We start from the raw sequence: 16,569 nt of genomic DNA on the forward strand, positions 1-16,569 counted from the left end.
TTCAAAATAAAACACAGTGAGTTCCATCTCACGTAGAGTGTGAGAATTGGTGGGAAAAAAAGTGGTGTTATGGTTATGAAAAACATTTTTCCAAATAAATAATTATGTATTAGAGTTCAGATCTATACACTGAACCATAATCTTACAAAACAAAAATGAAATTAAATTGGGTGACAAACATAAATATATCTTTCTTGAATTTGGATTGCAAGTTGTTGAAAGAATGGTGAATGACATCGTCTTACACTTCATACTTGGCTTTTTCAAGTCCATGTTTTGTTCTTTATTGTATTCTTCTTATATCCCTCTAGTTTTACATTTTTGTGTTGTTTTCAATTATGATCAACCTATGACTTAGGGGTCGTTTACCAAACACTTACCCGTTAAGCATCTAGCAATAAAATTCAACACTATCATTTACTTACCGGGTAAGATTTTAGTCAACAAAAAACGGCTTTCTATGCAACAAAATTACCTGGTAAGAGCTGACCGTGGTAAGAGTAATTGTTCTCACTTACTGGGTAAGACTCTAGGTCCGTGTCTCGCTCTCACCGGGTAAGATTATAACACTTACCCAAGTAAGTGTAACTTGGTAAGCGCTTACCCAAGTAAGCAATTGGTAAATGTCCCCTTAAGGGGCCGTTTACTAAACACTTACCCGGTAAGTGTTGATCGGGTAACTTTCCTCACTTGATACACATGACAAAGGTTGAAAATCTTACCCGGTAAGAGCGATATAAGGATAAAGAGTCTTACCCGGTAAGTGATGGTGAGAACTCTTACCTGGGTAAGCGTTTACCGGGTAAATTGTTGCATATGATACCGTTTTAATATACTATGATTTTATCTAGTAAAATAGATTATAATGTTGACTCCTATCGATAAGCACTTACCGAGTAAGTATTTAAGTAAACGGCCCCTAACGATTTAGCAAAAAAGCAATTGTATATGTAATATAAAATAAAATGAATATTCATAAAGCAGAAAATAATAAGTTTATAAGAAATAGATTAAATTATGAGTGGAAGAGATTATATTAAAGCTTCTAATTTATGGAAAAGAGAAAATTAATTTAGGAATTGCCATTCAAATTACAAGAAATTACATAGTTACCCTTCCAATATTAATTATTTTAAATTAGTAGCTTAGGATGGATCTCAAAAAATTTGATGTTCTCAAATAATAAAATTCCTAAATATACATATATATGTGAACACTGTTGATACAAATAAGTTCATTGAGTCCGAAAATGGCGGTACTACAACAAAATTGGGTTTATAGGACACTCTCAATGTCTAAACGTCCCAATAAACCGCTTTTCATGACTTAATTTATATGAACAAAATATAAAATGTCATATCTAAAGAGCTTGATGAACTCGTATATTCTCTTGAATGATTAATTGTATTTCAAACAAAGGTTTTCATTATTCTTATGTTTTCATTTTAATTTACTTCATTTAAACACAATCGCTTAGCTAGATCATAAAATGATGTACCAAAGTTTCAACCTAACCAACCTGTACAGTTTGGATTTTGTTGGTTTGTACTTTTGTTTGTGTCAGATTTGGTTGAGATTTTTAAATGATCAACAATGGCTTATTCAAATGCCTTCAATCCAACGAGTGTTCACCCTAGTTACAAGGCACATTACACATCAGTCACTCTCACAATAAGACTGTCAAGTTCACCAATCACAAAAGACTATCGGGTTCAACGGCATGCAACCGTGGAACCCGACAGTTTCACCGTTCGCATCTACGTCTTGGTTGTGCAAGGAACCAAGGATCAAGAAAGAGTCTTTTGTAGACAACACCAAAAAAGAGACATTTCAAGACAAGATATCTACTTTCACCCAAACAAATCGACATAATACAAACTTTCCGTTTTCGCATCTAGAGACCCGTGAGCCTCATCATAGATTCGAACCCATATATGCCACAGAAAACGACCATAACAGCCCTCCCTCGCAGATGAGAACCAAACCGTTTGCAAAAATAGAAAAATCCATATACATATTTCAACTTACTATTCTTTCCATATACGGCCTATAACTCGTAATTTGAGTTCTTTCCTGTTTCCGCCTGAGAAAAAGAGCGCTAACTTCCTGGGAATCACCAATCCATCTTGACTATCGCGGATTTTCTGGTGACTATCACGGATACTCCGTGGGACCCCCTGCCATGTTAATTTACGCCCATACCCTCCGACTTCCAGTGAGTAGCTGAAATTCTTGGCTTCACTGTCCTCACCCATGTAGCGTAAGAATGATATGTAGACCGGAGCCATTCCCAGATGAAACGCTTCAAAGTGCAAACAGAACTGTTTTCCGTAGCAATTAAATACCTACACATCCATCAAAATCAAAGAAAAACCCATACAATAACGATAATTCAACATAAAAATTTGTGGGAATGGAGACAAAGTAACTTGTCCATGTAATAATGCCATCACGAAGAATTTTAAAACGATGCTAAGAGGAGTAATCAAATAAAGAACAATTAAGGAATGCAAGCCAATCTACACACGTCTATACACACATATAGCACAGATTCCGTTAGGAACCTCATTTTCATTAAACCAAGGAACCATTGAGAGCGCGCCCCTTGTCCATAACCATGAATGTTGTAAAAATTTTACGTCTATATTCATGATGAATATGGACAGGACATTCCCCATGAATGTTGTATAAGTTTCACGCCCATATTCATGATGAATATGAACACATGGCATACTCTAGGTGGTTCTCAATAAAAAATAGGTTCCTAACCGAACCTCCCTATACATATGTATATATAGAAGGGGATCGATGTCATATTTGAGATCAATACTAGTGTTTAAAGGAGACTCACCAGCTATGTTGCAGCGCTATTGCACTGCAATAGTGGATTGCACTGCAATAGTGGATTGCAAACTAAGGTAAAATTGCAGTGACAATTGCGTTTCAGATATTAGCAGCGCAATTGACCGATATTTGAGGTGAAATCACAGACCGATATTCCGGTATTTTAGCTTGGGCCTCTTTAGAACAAGTTGGGCCAAGTACAACACGTAAAAGGGAGTGCTATAGGGATGAAGATGATGATGATCACGTTGGAGAAGAAGGGGAAGAAGGGGAAGCTAGCCAAAACGAAGAAGGGAATGTATTAGATGATGTTGACTCGGATGCTGAACCTATTGCTTGCGATTAGCTCGTTTATGAACATTTTTCCTATTATGTTTTGTGAAACTTGTTTAAGTTGATGTTTTGATGTTGAAACAACATTTTTAATTAATGCACATGATATGTTTATGTATGCATACATTCAAAAATAGCGGTTCATATAATATTTCTTAGAATAATATATATATGAACCGCTATTTTTGGATCGCTATACCACCGCTATAACCGCTATTTCAAATATCGGTCATGACCGTAGTTTAGTATTTTCACTGCTATTTATGGGCAATTATGCAACGTTGAATGGTCCATTGATTGAATCAAGAATTTAATGGTAGTCTTCAAAATGCAACAAGGATTTTAAATATGATAACATAGATCACAACTAAAAAGCAAAGTTTCTACACGAAAACACTATACGATAGTATATCAATATCTTGGTTTAAAAATGCGCGCATTATGCGCTCTGATGCGCGATGCGCTTTGATGCGCTGGACAGAACGCATCAAAGAGGCTGATGCGATGCGATTCCATGATGCGAACGCATCACCTTCGCATCACACGATGCATGCATCACTTAGGCATCAGCGCATCATGTATGTTGCGTTTTGGGCTCCCTTTTTTAGTGTTTAGTTGGGCTTTTTTTAGTTGGGCTTCTTAGTTATGTAAAATAKAACCTGGGGTTAGAGAACCCGTGTTGGGGTTTGATGATGCTGATCTTGGGGAATATTAGTTGGTCACTTGGTTGGTCATTTAGTTTAGGGATTAGGACTATTAAACATGTACTTGTGTAATTGTGTTCTTCATGGTAGTAGTTTGTATGTTATGTACTTCTGTTATTCTGATTCACGAACTTTTTAAGATTCTAATGCCACTTTTTTAACTACTTTATGTTATAAATGAAGCATTTTGATAGGTAAGTATTTTTAAGGTAGAAATTGATATGTAGAATTAATTTATAAATAYTTTTTGAATACCGGGCGCATCACGTGCGTGATGCGAGCGCATCAGCATCACGCATCACGCATTGACTTCCGGGACCCTTAACGCATCGGACCGCATCGCGCTTTTTAAAACCAAGATCAATATAGCAACATGCCTTTTTCTTCACAAAATAGAAAAATAATTTGATTAAATACTACATGGAAATATAGTAAACATTCATCGCAGGAAATATAGCAACTTACAGTTAGCATCCATGTCGCATTTTCAACTTCATGTGGGTTGGATTTGACATATCTATGGTTGAATGTGCACCCATCATGCATATCCACATTGTGATCGTTTTTCAGATGTGCAACAAGATTTGGAATATCACCTGTGATTGAGCATTCGGAACCAGCATAAGGACAGATGTACGGCCGAAATCGACAGTTTTGCTCATGCTTCAGTTTGCTATAGTATGGGAAAATATCATGGCAGCCGAGAGTTTGGTGTCGGCAAGGAAGCTCCAACGATTCTGCTACTTTCTCCAAAGCCAAACACCTTATGTTCCCCAGCTCAGAATGGCACGTCGGGCAGCAGTCATGAACTCTTAACTTGCAGTTTGAGCACAAAGTATGACCATTTGGGCACTACATGATGAAATAGTTAGTGACTTCAGTAATTAGGAACTTCAACAAATTGATTGATGATAAATAATCTTTTCTGGTGCTCAAATGGCCATTTCAACCCAAACGACATATCCCACCTGGAGGTGAGATCTGGGGTTGGGGTGTACGCAGACGTAACCCTACCCTCAAAGACCCGACCTCTAAACAAAGTTAAAGGCAAACCAAACCAAACCAAACGAGCACATTATATCCCACCTGGAGGTGGGGTTTGTAGGTGGGATGTAAGCAGACCTGACCTCTAAACAAATTTAAAACCAAACCAAACGAGCACATTATATCCCACCTGGAGGTGGGGTTTGTAGGTGGGATGTAAGCAGACCTGACCTCTAAACAAATTTAAAACCAAACCAAACGAGCACATTATATCTCACCCAGGGCTGGGGTCCGGGGGTGGAATGTACACAGACCTGACCCTACCCTCAAAGTTAATGTATACCAAATACATGAAGTGATATGTTACGTGGAACCAACCTGATGAATTGGAGGGTACATTAACTTGGTGCATATGGGGCATTCGAGAAGCTCGTACACGCCATTGTTTGAAGGCACGGAATGCTTTTCAGTTGCCCTAGATGTTGTCTTTATGATCATATCATCATACCTCAAAAATTTAGGATGAGATTCGATAACATCTTTGCAAACACCACCTCGGGCCATTGTATGTCTGAAATCAAGGGACACTACTTTATTACTTAACGCGTGATGAAAGACCAATCGCTATTGCTCTCGCTAACCACTACCATCAGCAATATCTGTTAAACACAATAGATATAGCAAACTTTAGAACATCTTTTATATATATATATACATATATATATATATATATAGATATTATACAACTTGAAAAATATGATAAAGATCCAACGATCTTTAGAAAAAGTGTAAAGAAAACGAATCAGATCTTTCTCCAACAAAACACTGATCACCAAGTTCATGAAATCACTTTTGAAAGCTGTTATTTTGAAAGAAAATGATATCCCAACAAGAATGATATCCAAATAAGAACCAAACAGTATCAAACCACCAAATATTCTGCATTTAGCAAGACACCAAGAGAGCAGGCAAAACCCTACTAATTGAACTCATTTCTTTCCTTAAACCAGCTATTGACAATCAAGGAAAAAGGGTCATTCTTATCTGAACGCTTTCACAGCTTAACCAATTCAGATCAATCAACTTCCATAAAGAGAAACAAATATATGACTTTTCCATAAAGATCAACAGAAAGTTTTAAAACCCTAAAACGAATCTGATTTTGACACCAAAAGCAGTTAACATACACTTATCTAGTTGAGTACCCAATTTGCTTTTAAACAGAACTGCACATGAACCCTAAACACAGAAAAAAACCCCAAAATTAATTCCAACAAAATTGAAGAATTGGGTTTTTCTTCTGACTACCTGATCAAACATTCATCTAAATGATTAAATCATCCAGGGTAAGGCAGTGAAGCGACACTAAACACCCTTTCACAAACTTAAGAAATTAAAATAAAATAACACCAAATTTCATACCCATATGAAATCCCACCCACCCGACAACATCTAAGCTTACAATCATCCGCCTTCGCCATATCGACGATCAATTCGACACACCAAAAATCCCAACACAAATCTAAATTAAATATAAATAAACGATGGAAAACAAAATAGAAATAAGGAACCCTTCTTTTCTGAAATCAAAAAACACAAAAATGAGGGGAAAAGGGAGGGATACCCAGTCGCGATTATCGAGCACATTATCCAAAACCCAAATCTAATCAAGCAATAAAAACAAGAATTTGATGGGAATTGGAGGAAAGAACATGAACATGAGCATGGAGAGAAAGAAATGGGAAGAAAAAACAAAGTGGAGTCCGAGAATAACGCATATTACCCGCATAGAGTAGAAAGTTCAGAGAGCAAGAGTCACCATCTCTTTTCTGTCCCCATCTATGAAATCTTGAAAATACAAGCCATCGTATTTGAAATCGCATTTTTCCTTTTGGGTATTTGGTTTACGTGGCATTCTTTAAATTATAGGTATCTTTCATTAATTATTAGAAGCATACTGATATATAATTAGAAGGATAATTAGAAGGATACTTGTATAATAAAACGAGATATATTTTGATCTTAATATTTCATTTTATTTTTTTATCTCAATCAATGTTATAATATAGTCTTATGTGATTTTGAAAAAACGATTATGTTTTTATTTTTGAATAAAATTTAAATTTGAAGATATCATAAAAATTTGACAAAATTATATCGATATTAGTATCAAATTAATTATTTAAAATTCCTCATTTTTTGTGTAATTTTTTATTTCAATTTTTTTAATTGTAATTTAATCTAAGTTCAATAACGAAGTAATTTATATTTGGTTTAGTAATATAATTTTCTTATAAAGATAATAGTTAATTGTTTTGTTAAAACTCGATAATTATTCTAATTATATTTTATATTTTTTATATTTAAAAATGAGATGTTTATCCTCTCTTTGATTATGTTTATCCGCAGTTAGTTACACGAATTCAAACATGAAGCTTTAATAAGTTGTACTTATGCATAATTTACTTGTAATTTTGAATTTTAAGTAATATACATTAACATACAGTACTTCATTCAAATAAAATTGTTTTTAAGAGATTTTGTCAAATGTTTTATAATATAGTATAGATATAGCAAGATACATCTTAATATCAATGTTTCGTCTTATAATACGATTTTTATGGGAAAAATTGGATTCCGTTGTCAACTTGTTCTTATCAGAAATAAGATTGACTACAGATTCGAGCCATAGCATATAGTTTCATAAAACCATACGACTTTTTCGATCTAAATCAAACAGGTTTTACAAGAAGAAGATTTGATTCAACGTGTTTTATTCGATACGGGTAGGAGAAAAACCTGACCCGATATTATTAAAAAAAATAAAGGAAGCAGAACCCTATAATTTTGAGAAAAGACAATAACTTTTTTACATTTAAATAAAATATAAATTTGAAAATCCATAAAAGTTTCTCTTGACATTAGTATTATATTGATAATTCAAAAGTTTTTATATTTTTATATTTTTTTAGTTTAATTTTTTAATATATTTAATTTAAGGTTAATAACGAATTGATTATTTAGGGGCCGTTTATTAAACGTGTACCCGGTAAGTACTTACTGAGTAATTTTCCTCACTGAATGAACATGGCAAGGAGCAAGAATCTTATTCGGTAAGAGCGATGATAAGGATGGAGAGTCTTACCCGGTAAGTGAGGGTGACGACTTTTACCCGAGTAAGCGCTTACCAGGTAAATTGTTGCATAAATTCGTTTTGATGTACTACAATTTTACCCGGTAAAATAAATTATAGTGTTGACTCCTAACGGTAAGCGCTTACCGGGTAAGCATTTAGGTAAACGACGCCTTAATTTTGATGATATAATATTTTTTATAAAGATACTTTTTAGTTTAATTTTTTTATTATTATTTAATTTAAGTTTAATGATGAAGTAATTTGTTTTAGGTTTAATAATATATCAATATTAGTATGAAATTAACAATCAAAAAGTACTTCGTTAATAATTTTTTTAGTTCAAATTTTTTATTAAAATTGATGTTTAATGATAAAGTTATTTATTTTAGGTTTGATAATATAATATTTTTCTATAAAAATAATAATTAAGTATTCTATTAGAACTCAATGTTTATCTTAATTATATTTTAGATTTTTTATATTTAAAATGAAAAGTTTATCTTGTATTCGATTATATTTATCTTCAGTTAGTTACAAGAATTCAAAATGAAAAGCTTTAATAAGTTGAACTCATGCGCAATTTATTTGTAATCTTAAATTTTTAAGTATATGCATCAATAATCAATACTTAATGCATAAAAAATAATTTTTAAGAGTTTTTTGTCAAATGTTTTATAAGATACTATAAGAGCACTCGCGCAATGCAGCGAGATACATCTCGATTTTAATGTTTTGTTTTATTCTTTGCCTCTATCGGTATTATAATACGATTTTATGTGTTTTTAAGAAAGCGATAATGATTTTATTTTTGGATAAAATATAAATTTGAAAATATTATAAAATTTTGAAAAAAATATAGCAATGTTAGAGTATCAAATTAGCTATTTAAAAGTTCTCATTTTTTGTGTAATTTTTTTAATTTAAAATTTTATTATAATTTAATTTAAGTTTAAAACAAAGTAATTTGTTTTTGGTTTAATAAAATAATATTTTATAAAGATAATGGTTAAGTATTTTATTAGAACTTAATGATTATTTTAATTATATTTTAGATTTTTTATATTTAAAATAAAATGATATAAAAATATTGAGCTTTTTTAATAGATGGTTATCAATTAGTTAAAAATAAAATGTTTATAAAAACACGTCATACATGTTAGTTTTATTTAAAAAAATTACAAAATTTATGTTTAAACAAAATAAATATTTACTTATCACTTAATAAAGAAGTACGTATTTTGGCTTTGTTAACTTGAAAAGCTTTCTTCTAATGGTGAAGGATAAACGGTTACTTGGAAGCATGGAAATGGATACCAAAAGTCAATAAACCTGCATGCAAACTCCAAAATCAAATCCACACAGATACTCACAACCAACCACTTCCTAAAACATATATACATATCAAAAATCGTTCTCGTCTCTAATTTAGTATCATACGTGTATCACATGTGATTGTCTATAGTTTTATATCATTATTACTTGTTACAAGACGATAATAATTCAAGGTGTATACTTGCACTGAATACTATTTTTGTGTTGAAATCTAAGACTAAATAAACCGAACAAGCAACAGTCGTTGTATAGATGAAATATAATGTATGATATGTAAACAGTCGATAAATGTTGATCAGTTTTCGATGGTGAAAGATATATACATATATCTATCCCTGCCTATCGGGTGAAATCATATAACCATCACAATTTCTTCGATTAAGATGCTTAACGAAGATGGATTTTCCCTTATGACAAGTAGGACCCTTCTTGGTCTTGGAGGCAATTTGTTCTTTTCATGGAATAGAAATGAACACATGAATTAAAATATGAAAAGTCCGTTGGGTTTTTTCAAACTTTTAGCTTTTAAAGAACATACTTTAACAACATCACTAATACAGCTCCTCCCCAAAGGTCACTAGTTCAAGTCCCTTCAAGGCTACCGAGAATTTTCCTCGCTATTGTCCGATACCTATTGGATTAGTCGAAATACGTGCAAACTGACAAGCTAGCACGAACACCACTGTTAAAAAAACGAGAAGCCGATAGTATTTACTCGGCATTTTGCAAAGAATGTAACACACACTCCAGTCAGCATACAGTTGACCAAAAGGAATTCAAATGAAATGGGAACAATATGGAAACATTTCTTCAATTATCAGAACAAAATGAGAAAGTGTTAGACAACAATGTGATTCCATTCCAGACTTCAACCCCAACACAGAATATACAAATTTCTATCTGTAATAATGAATGTCACCTAGAAAACATGTACGAGTTAACTAACTAAATCCAACCCGTCAACCCGTATCTGTCAGCAACATTGTACATTACCAGTTCATCCCAGGTATGGCCGAAAAGCCGTTCGCCTCCAATGGTGAAGGTGAGGGCCCATGAAGCTAGCATGGCTGAAAACACCATGAATCCTATTGCTGATCCTACAACATCTACAGACCAGAAAAAAAATGGTATTAAAAATAAATGCATTCAAAACAGATTATATAGTTTCAAATTGAGAAAATTGCATATAAATGCAACGTACTTTGATCTAATTCCTATTCGGTGTAATGTACTTCAAATTATTTATTTTGGTACCTTAAATATGATATCTCAAACATTTAAAATGAGAATCAGACCAAAGTGCGTGCATTTTCATGTATTCTCATATGTAAACTACGTATTTAAATGTTTGAGATGTCACATCATTGACGACCAACTATGCATTTGAAAGCTTGCAACCATAGATTGTAATCTTAAGAGTTTTGGGCTAATCTTTTATGAAATCTTTTATAATGTGATTCGTTGGTTTGATCATCAATGCACTTGTTAGCTAGTTTCTACTTGCAGAAAAGCCTCCAAACAACAAAAAGTCAATGCACCATTAGTGAACTTGATGTTAGAAGTTGTGCCTCCATTGCTGATGGAGTCAACTGTCAACCACCCTGCATTAAGACATTTTCTGGTTCAGAACTTTTCTAGCCAACTGTTCACCAGAAAGAGTCCAACTGCAATGACTTTAGCTCAACAGGATGACAAGGCACACAAATTTGCTTCCTATAGCTGAAACCTACTGCGCTTTTAACTTCACACATGAATTAAAGTAATGGACTTCATTTGAATTTGGCACCTGTAAGTATTAACCATTAGGTATGTCTTCCCTCTTTACTATGAACAGCACAGGTTGCAAGTTGATCGGAATCACTGTTGTTATTGGTTCTTTGTCTATTTATCAACAAGCAGTCACTTTTTGGTGTATATTCTTTTGTTTTATTCAACAATGAGAATGTAGGATATCATCATGGTTTTATGGGATTTTTCGTACACAAGACTACAATATTTAAGAATTAACTAGAAAATGTATGTCTCTGGGGATGCCAAACATCTTGAGTGTGATGCACAAAATATCCTACAGTTTAAGGAGGGAGAGGGGGATGAAGGGAATAGGGGTACCTGGGATGTCAACCGCTCTATAAGTGTACTCACTATTTTTATCGAAGGATCACAAAGGGGGAGATGCAGGAGGCTCTAAGGAAAAAGAGCAGGGGCAAGGCCGTAGGCCACGGCCAGATCCCCATTGAGACGTGAATGTGCTTGGGGAGGTGGGTGTACCGTGGCTGTTGGAGCTCTTTAACATCTTACTTGAGACTGTCAACATGTTAGAAGAGTGTGTGGTGGTGCCATCATATAAGAACAAAGGTGGCATACATCATTGCGAAAACTTACGTATAAAGCTACTGAACCACACCATGTAATTATGGTAGAGGGTGATTGAAGCCAGGGTGCAACACGAGACAGGGGTGTTGGGGACTCAATTTGGTTGCATGCCAGAGAGGTCAACGGTTGAGGCAATCGACCTCATCAAAAGCCTCATGGACAAGTTTAGGAAACTAGGTAAAGATCTGCACATGGTGTTCATTGACCTGGAAAAGACCCACGATAGTGTATCCCAAGACGTGGTTTATTGAGAGAGGGGTACCATGGACGCATGTCATGTCAGGTCAATACATGACATGCATGAGCGAAAAAGAACCGTGTCAGGGCCCAAATGGGTAAAACGAAGTATTTCACGGTTAAGATAGAAATACACCAGGGATCGACACTGAATCCATTTCTTTTTGCCATGATTTTGAATGAGATCGCGCAAGGGATCCAAGGTGTGACCCATGATGGATGTTATTTGCTGATGACATTGTTTTGGCAGCTAATAGGTGAATCTCTTGCACATTTCCTTACTTTTTGGTTGTTTTTCCGCATATAATTTAGTGTAACTTTGTGCATAATTATTAGCTTTTACTAGTTTTTTCTAATCACCATTGTGAGTCGAGTTTAGGATCGATTTTAAGTTTTTGGTATATTTGTCAGGTTACGGAGCAAGCCAGAAGGTTGGCGCATTCTGAAAGAGTGCAAGAGATGGAGGAAGTGAAAGTGACAAAGAGATGGAACTGATAGACGAAGAGATCGAAATGGAACAGGGTGAAGAGATTGAATCCAAAGAAAAAAAATGGAAAAGATTGGATGATTGAAGAGTGGGATCGTCAATCAAGGAAAAAAAGCTTGCTAGAAATTCGAAACAAGCAAACACGATCACGCTTGGTAAAGGGACTATGGTAAAAGTCAAACCAACACACCAATCTACCATATTGCAAAAGGAAATCATAACCTGAGAAGATTTTGCAAACATACCAATAGCCAAGAAGGAATGTTAATTAATAAAGATGGATGATCACGGTGTCGCTCTAAGCTCCAAGTCTGTATAAGAACGTGGCGAGTGAATTTATTCTCAAGTCCAAAAATTGTCATGAAACTACATGCATTAAGGGCTTTGGGGGTAAGGTAAGAGGTTTAAGGTAGGCTTAGGCTCGTTTATTGAGGTTGGAGACTTTATTTTGGTTCATGGGTTATTTTTGTGCACATATCCGCCATTTCCTAATGTTTTTGATGGGGGTTGGGTGGCAAGCAAGGTGATTAGGACACTGCAAACAAACGTCCACCAGCTTTTGACACCTTAGGGGTTGTTTCTGGGTCAACTGATCCGCGTGATCGGTTTGAGACCAACTGATCAGGTTGTTTGGAGGTCATTCGTGCAACCTGTCTAGCAGATTGAGACCCGCATTAGCAGTCTTCGCCCTTCTTGAGCGATTGCTAGAAGCTATGCTATGAAACTGGTCTGAAAAGATAAATACCTTCCAGAATAGATAAACCAATGCCCTACAGTCTGCCCGGACAATGGCAGCCCACAAGATAATGCAAAACAAATGATGACAGTGAACAATGTGTGTGAATCAGATACACAACTCCTATCAGATGACCTTTATGGTATGCAATCAACCAGAAACATAAGCAATAAAACTACCCACATGCAGATATAAGCAATATGACCCTAGAAGTAATTTTATAAGAATAACATGAAAAAAGTGTACCAATCTCTGCCAATAAAAATTGAGACCCAAGGGAGGAGATGATGGTTTGCAACGAGGGTTCCACGGTAGTCGCAGGCAAAAAAGTGGGAAGACGATGGGAATAGGGGCTTATGTACCTTAAATGAAAAGGAAGAAAGAGAAGGGTAGTGACTTGGTCTCTTTGAGGCAGATTGTAGCAGAAGAATGGCCCTAGTGGTGGTCTTCGGTGGTGAGCTCGAAAAAACAAGGGCGGAGTTCACGATAGTTGACGGGATAAAGTCCACTGAGTAGACGAGAGTGGTGGTGAGTGGTTCACAACGACGAACGCAGCAAAAGAAAGAGGATAAAGAGGGTCGGGGATGGTTGACAACGAGTGTTGTGAAGATGTGGTCGGATAAACTCGAGGATAGTGGTGCTTCAATCGTAAAAGGGGGGAGAGAACCGATAGTGTGGGAAGCAGGAAGAAGAGAGGGGGCAAAAGGGGCGGGGTTAGAATTTTTTCCTATCCCCTTCTTTTCAAGGAACAAGATCGGGCTTTATATTTGATGGACCGTGAAAGGCAAGCAATCATTGGCAGAATATTCATGTGAACAGCAAACATGATCTGGCCTTAGCATGGATGTGATCGTGAATTTCAAATAGGGAAACAGAAACCTTTCATGAACAGGAAACACAATCCTGATTATTTATAAAGCACGATCGAATTGCAAAAATCAGAAAACAAAAAGGACAGTTTCAAGTCTCTAGGTCTATTATTCAAAAGGAGGGTGAGATCAAGGATGATGTTACTCATTGTATAAAGGCATAATTGTTAAAATTGAGGGTGGCCACAGAAGCATTGTGGAACAAGAGGATCCCGCTCAAGCTAATGGGAAAATTCTAAAGTATGTTGATGATAAAGACGCCGCTTAAAAGGAAGATCGAGGCAGCTGAAACGAAGATGCTCAGATGGACTCCTTATCGGGCCATGATAGACAAGATAATGTTCAAGCAGAATTGGAAGTAGTGCCTATTACGAATAAATTGAGGGAGACAAAGATTGTGGTGGTTTAAGCACATTCGTAGAAGACAGTTGGCGGCACCAGTGACTAAGTGAAGAGGGTCGAGGTTGTGAGGAGGAGGAGTAGGCCATAAAGAACGTGGGACGAGCAACTGAGACTAGACATGGCAGCTTTAGAGACTTTGGAAGACATGACCTCAAATAGAAGTTTGTGGAGACCCAAGTCTAGGGTAATAGACTGTGTATAATGACTAGTGGGTTTTGGGGGCAGAGGAGGAGGTGGAGAGGTAGGGGTGGGTTGAGGAAGGGTTGGAGAATCGTCGGATAGGTATTTGAACCCTAACATGGTTATCTAGGTATCAAAGACGTAGGTTGAGGGAGGTTCAAAGTCGACCGCTGCTTTGTTCTTAGTTTTGTGGTGTCGTTTCTTCTTATAAACCTTTATGATCATAGGCGTTGTACTATTATTTCTTGAAACTCTTTCTTTGTGTTTTTCACTTCTTCTTCTTCCTTCTCTCTCAAACTTTTGGATCCATGTTTTGGGTGACAAATTCTTTTCAAAATCTTTCAAAAGCAAATGGTCTTCACGAAATAACTTCTCTGCTCATCCAGATAGAGGTAAATTTTGCATACATCGTACTCTCTCTAGACCCTATGTCTTTTGGGATATACTAGGTTCGCTTGGTTGGTTTATAATGTGTGCTATTTCTTAGGGAGATGCCAACCATCCAAGAGATCCTAGGTTTGAGGAGGGTACAAAAATTCCCAGTTCCTTTCTTTCCTATTTTCCTCAATTTCTTACCCTAAATTGCCATGCATCACGAGTCCACTAGCATGGACGTAGAAGATGTAACACAACAATGAGCAATGCTCCATCAGTCCCAAAGGAAGAGCTGAATTTTGATGTTTATGATGTCAAACCAAATTAGCTTTCGGTAGCAAAATCAAGACCCCTTTTCGTACTTTTCCCATTTGAAGAACAAGAAGTGCTTAAAATCCTTTTTTCAAATTCAAAATGTAACTCTATAGTTGGGACAAAAGGAGTAAAATTTGTGTGTGCTTGCAGATAAAACCTCTCGCATCAAATGTTCATAAATCCGTATGATTACAAGCAAATTCCAAACACTCTCAAACTACATGAAGTGAAAAGAGTGAAGAACGAGATTTTTTATGCAACAAAACAAAAATAAATCAATGCGCTTATTGTAATCGAGAATTTTCCCAAATTAAAACTGAAATCAACTTACAGGGGCGGATTTGGGGGAAAGAGCGTGCGTGACGAAGTACGGGCCAGAAGTAGTAGCAATTGACGGCCCACAGCAATGGTAGTAACACGAAGCCAAAACCAAAGAACTTACGGGCGTAACCTACGGCATCTTGCTCCGACAGCCCCAATGGTCCGTCGATCGTCGGCCACTCAGGTCGCGATAATGATGAAGTACTAATAAGTCTAGGATCAAGGTTTTGGTTGTAGCGAATAGGATCGGTACGATGGGTTATCAGTACGGCTGCTTCCGACGGAATCACTTCCTCCGATGACCTTTCCATCCTCTCTCCCTCTCTCGCGCTCTCTCTCTCTCTCTCTCTCTCCCCCCGTCGTACCGATTGAAAAGCAAAAGAGTAAATTACGTTTTTCATTTTGTTAAAAATTGTGGATTTAGTCCCTGTGGTTTTCAAATTTTCGTTTTCATCCCTATGATTTGTAATTTATTTTCATTTTAATCCCTAAGATAAAAACCCTAACTTTTAAGTACGGAGGACTAAAATAAAAATGAACTATAAACCATAAGAACGAAATAAGAAATAAATTTTAAATTATAAGAATAAAAATGATAATAAAGTATAAATTATAGGAATAAAAATTATAATTTCAAAACCATAAAGACAAAAATAGAAATTTTCAACAAACTATAAGGACTAAAAATGTAATTTACTCAAAAGAAAAAGTAAGAATTTCAAATACCACACCACAATCGTAACAAGGATCTAGATCTTTGGTCACCTTTAAATTAAGCAAATCGTTGTACCTATCTCTTCGAACTATTCCAAGAATATTATTCTTGAGACTATTCAATAGTGTACATTAGAAATGGCAAAATGGGCTCGGCCCGGCCCGGGACTGGGACCAACTTAGGACCGACATGGCCTGGGACCAATTGAGACCGCCGGTTATGGTTT

The 16,569-nt window shown here is 35.7% G+C and overlaps 2 protein-coding genes across 5 annotated transcripts; both read right to left on the reverse strand.

The window, feature by feature from the left end:
* Positions 1–1,848: 1,848 nt before the first annotated feature.
* Positions 1,849–6,710, reverse strand: LOC112518385 (E3 ubiquitin-protein ligase SINAT2-like). 4 transcript variants are annotated; one of them, XM_025126057.1, is made up of 4 exons: positions 6,649–6,710; positions 5,244–5,524; positions 4,347–4,733; positions 1,849–2,345 (listed from the first exon to the last, which is right to left on the reverse strand). In XM_025126057.1, exons 2-4 carry the CDS (start codon positions 5,427–5,429, stop codon positions 2,028–2,030), a joined length of 891 nt encoding a protein of 296 aa, XP_024981825.1. In that variant the 5' UTR covers positions 5,430–5,524; positions 6,649–6,710; the 3' UTR covers positions 1,849–2,027. The 4 variants fall into 4 exon arrangements, with proteins under 4 accessions (XP_024981825.1, XP_024981824.1, XP_024981823.1 ...); XM_025126056.1 differs by lacking the exon at positions 6,649–6,710 and adding an exon at positions 6,490–6,630; XM_025126055.1 differs by lacking the exon at positions 6,649–6,710 and adding an exon at positions 6,490–6,611 and having other exon boundaries at positions 1,849–2,321; positions 5,244–5,436.
* Positions 6,711–10,131: 3,421 nt separating this feature from the next.
* On the reverse strand, positions 10,132–15,988 carry LOC112517985 (probable gamma-secretase subunit PEN-2). Its single transcript, XM_025125462.1, has 2 exons — positions 15,639–15,988; positions 10,132–10,439 (listed from the first exon to the last, which is right to left on the reverse strand). The coding sequence occupies exons 1-2, from the start codon at positions 15,937–15,939 to the stop codon at positions 10,279–10,281; spliced, it is 462 nt and encodes a 153-aa protein (XP_024981230.1). The 5' UTR covers positions 15,940–15,988; the 3' UTR covers positions 10,132–10,278.
* Positions 15,989–16,569: the final 581 nt, after the last annotated feature.

Source organism: Cynara cardunculus, assembly GCF_001531365.2.
Source record: "Cynara cardunculus var. scolymus isolate 2C chromosome LG 9, CcrdV1, whole genome shotgun sequence".
NCBI lineage: Eukaryota > Viridiplantae > Streptophyta > Magnoliopsida > Asterales > Asteraceae > Cynara > Cynara cardunculus.

What these genes read in the sequence shown, in the direction of transcription:
- LOC112517985 (XM_025125462.1), bottom strand. Translation starts at nt 15,939, where the DNA reads ATGGAAAGGTCATCGGAGGAAGTGATTCCGTCGGAAGCAGCCGTACTG. An exon ending in TTTCCCCCAAATCCGCCCCT is followed by an intron (nt 10,440 to 15,638) that starts GTAAGTTGATTT and finishes TCTGGTCTGTAG; the next exon opens with ATGTTGTAGGATCAGCAATA.
- LOC112518385 (XM_025126054.1), bottom strand. Translation starts at nt 6,512, where the DNA reads ATGTGCTCGATAATCGCGACTGG. An exon ending in TGCTCGATAATCGCGACTGG is followed by an intron (nt 5,437 to 6,489) that starts GTATCCCTCCCT and finishes CCTTGATTTCAG; the next exon opens with ACATACAATGGCCCGAGGTG. An exon ending in ATGCGACATGGATGCTAACT is followed by an intron (nt 2,346 to 4,346) that starts GTAAGTTGCTAT and finishes ATGGATGTGTAG; the next exon opens with GTATTTAATTGCTACGGAAA.